General features: G+C 37.1%; 1 protein-coding gene across 1 annotated transcript; it reads left to right on the top strand.

The window, feature by feature from the left end:
• The first annotated feature begins 257 nt into the window (after positions 1–257).
• Positions 258–2,076, top strand: LOC101495836 (pathogenesis-related genes transcriptional activator PTI6-like). The gene has a single exon (XM_004490668.4). The coding sequence runs from the start codon at positions 781–783 to the stop codon at positions 1,627–1,629; it is 849 nt and encodes a 282-aa protein (XP_004490725.1). The 5' UTR covers positions 258–780; the 3' UTR covers positions 1,630–2,076.
• The last annotated feature ends 618 nt before the right edge of the window (positions 2,077–2,694 follow it).

Raw genomic sequence — 2,694 nt, 5'->3', positions numbered from 1 at the left:
GAGTGGGATTATAGTTGAGAATTGAGATGAGAGGGAAAACGTGGTTTGAGACACGTCAACAAGGTACAAACGCACAACCTATACCCGACAACGACACATTCTCACCAGTACCCTCCCTCCACTCACTCACACTCCATTTTCCCTCCATTCTTCTTCTCTCTCTTCACAAAAATAATAAATTAATAAAGAACCATTAATCCAATTACCAATAGGGACAAATCCCGTGCACTATAAATACCCTTTACTCTTCTTCCCTTTACCTCGTTTTCTTTCTCCGTTTTTCTCCAACATCTCTCTCACTCTCTTTCCCGCCAAATCCTCATAGGATTTCCTTCTCTCTCTCTCTCTCTCTCTCTCTCACGCTCACCCCGTGTTTGTGTGTAATAATCTTCTTCTTCCTATTTTATTCCTCTCTCTCTCTTGGAATATATATCTTCATACTAAAAGCTAAAGTTTTTACTTTCTTTTCGTTCGTTTGCTACCCATATCTTCACTACAAACTCCTCAAATATCTTCATTCCTTCAGAATAAATATCTTTTCTTCCCATCAAAATCACTTTTTTCCACTTCTAAGCATCTTCTTCCCCAACATATTTTCTCTCTCTCTTCACCTCCTAAAAAACCAACCTTGTTCCTCTTTCACTCCTTGATGCAAACAAACATTTTACCCTTCTTCACTCTTTCTTTTTACTCTCTCACTTCACTCAAACAACCTTAACATTCACAAAACCCTCCTAAAAACAAATTCCCTTTTTTTTTTCTCCTTTTTGTCTCTCTACCATGTCTTTACAGAAGCTCAAGAAGCTGAAGCTGGAAACACCAAGTTCCAATTTTGAAGCTGACCCATCAAGCAAATCAAACAAAAAAATCAAAAGGAAGCTTGTTCGAATCATAATAACCGACCACGACGCCACTGATTCTGAATCCTCCGGAGATGAAGAGAGAGAAAGAAACAACCAAGCAAGAAAACAGAGAAAAGCAAAGAGAGAAATTCTTCATATTAACATGCACCCTTCCGTACCAGATTCCTCTACAATTTCTCCTTCTCCTTCATCTTCATGTTCTTCTCTTTCCCGTTCCTTGTCTGAGAAAAACCAAAAAAAGTACAGTAGAACCAAAAAACCACCACCCGCCGCCGCCACGCGCCACCACAACAAGTTCAGAGGCGTAAGGCAGCGGCCGTGGGGACGGTGGGCGGCGGAGATTCGTGACCCAAATCGCCGAAAACGGTTATGGCTCGGAACTTTTAACACGGCGGAGGAAGCTGCCGCCGAATACGACAGGGCGGCGGTGATGCTGAAGGGTACTAACGCCGTTACCAACTTTCCCGTGATGCCGGCGGAGGTGATGGTTGAAGCACCGCCGCCGGTAGAAGACGGTGGAAATGAAGGCGGAGCTGTTTACTCCGCCGCTTTGGCGTCGCCGACGTCTGTTTTAACTTACGACTGTGACTCAACGCCGTTTGACGGTTTTCGGTACGGCGACGTGGATGCCTTTGGGTTCCACATCGACGCGCCGTTAAGTTTGCCGGAAGTGAACGTTACGCTGACGTGTAATCAGCGGTTAGAAAAGGAAGAGGCGTTTGAAGAGTTTTTTGATCTTGATGAGTTTATGACGTGGCCGTACTAAATATTTCAGGGACTGTTTGGTAATTATGCTGTTTTGCTGCTGGTTGTGTAATTCCGAAGATGCCCTCGTTGTTGTTGAAGTTTGAAGTTTTGTCGTGTTCGTTGGAAGAGTGTAGAGTTCCATTTTACTACCATGAAGCGGTGATTTATTGTTTCGTGGTAAAAAAGTATTGTGTGAATTTTTTTTGTAATTATTTATTATTATAATTGAAAAAATAGTCAGAATGAGTGTCAAAATGAGTGAATAAGATTGGGAGGGAAAAATAGGAGAGTAAGAACGGTTGTGATTTAATTTCACTCATTAGAGTTGACACGTATATAATCCTATGTATTTAAGTATATATTAAGAAATTTTGGTGTTGTCTAAATAGGTGTTTATTGTAAGGAAGTTGACACGTAGTCAATTAAGTTGGCTATGGAATTTCAAAAAATTATCTATTTATTTCTATATGCAGACTTGAATCATTATTGTATATACTTTTTGTTCTTTATCCGAAAATATTAATTTTCGTTTTTTCTTTAGATTATGTATGGTTTTATGGACAGATTTTATGGTGGTTGATATCTTGCTTTATGTATTATTATTCTCAATTCTTTAATTGCATGCGCAAATGAAATTGTAGAGGATGACCCATTTGGGGATTGTTTAAACTTAAAAATTATTTCAATCTCGCAAAGCCATTTATATAAAAAAAATTGTTTTATCATTACAACAGAGAAGATTCTTCTTAGTGGGATTCTTTGGATTATTAGATACTTCGAGTGTACGGTATCAATTTCTGGCCAAATAAAAAAAACTTAAAATTATTTGTTTTGAGAAATAATGATTAACTTAGAATAATTGCAAAAGGAATAAGTCTAATATGTTGATGTTACTATTAAATATCATATAATATTCAGAATTAATTTATTATTTAAGAAAGAAAAATATACTCTACTACATTTTAATTGGTAATTGTATCTTAATTTTTATTTTTCATTTATTTTTTAAATGCAAAATAGTCTTGAACTATTAAAAGTGTTATTTTTGTTATGTATTTACGTTATTAGTTTGAATTAGTCTAAA

This window comes from Cicer arietinum, chromosome 2 (assembly GCF_000331145.2).
Source record: "Cicer arietinum cultivar CDC Frontier isolate Library 1 chromosome 2, Cicar.CDCFrontier_v2.0, whole genome shotgun sequence".
In the NCBI taxonomy this organism is placed as follows: Eukaryota; Viridiplantae; Streptophyta; class Magnoliopsida; order Fabales; family Fabaceae; genus Cicer; species Cicer arietinum.
This window is presented reverse-complemented; position numbering and strand designations above follow the sequence as displayed.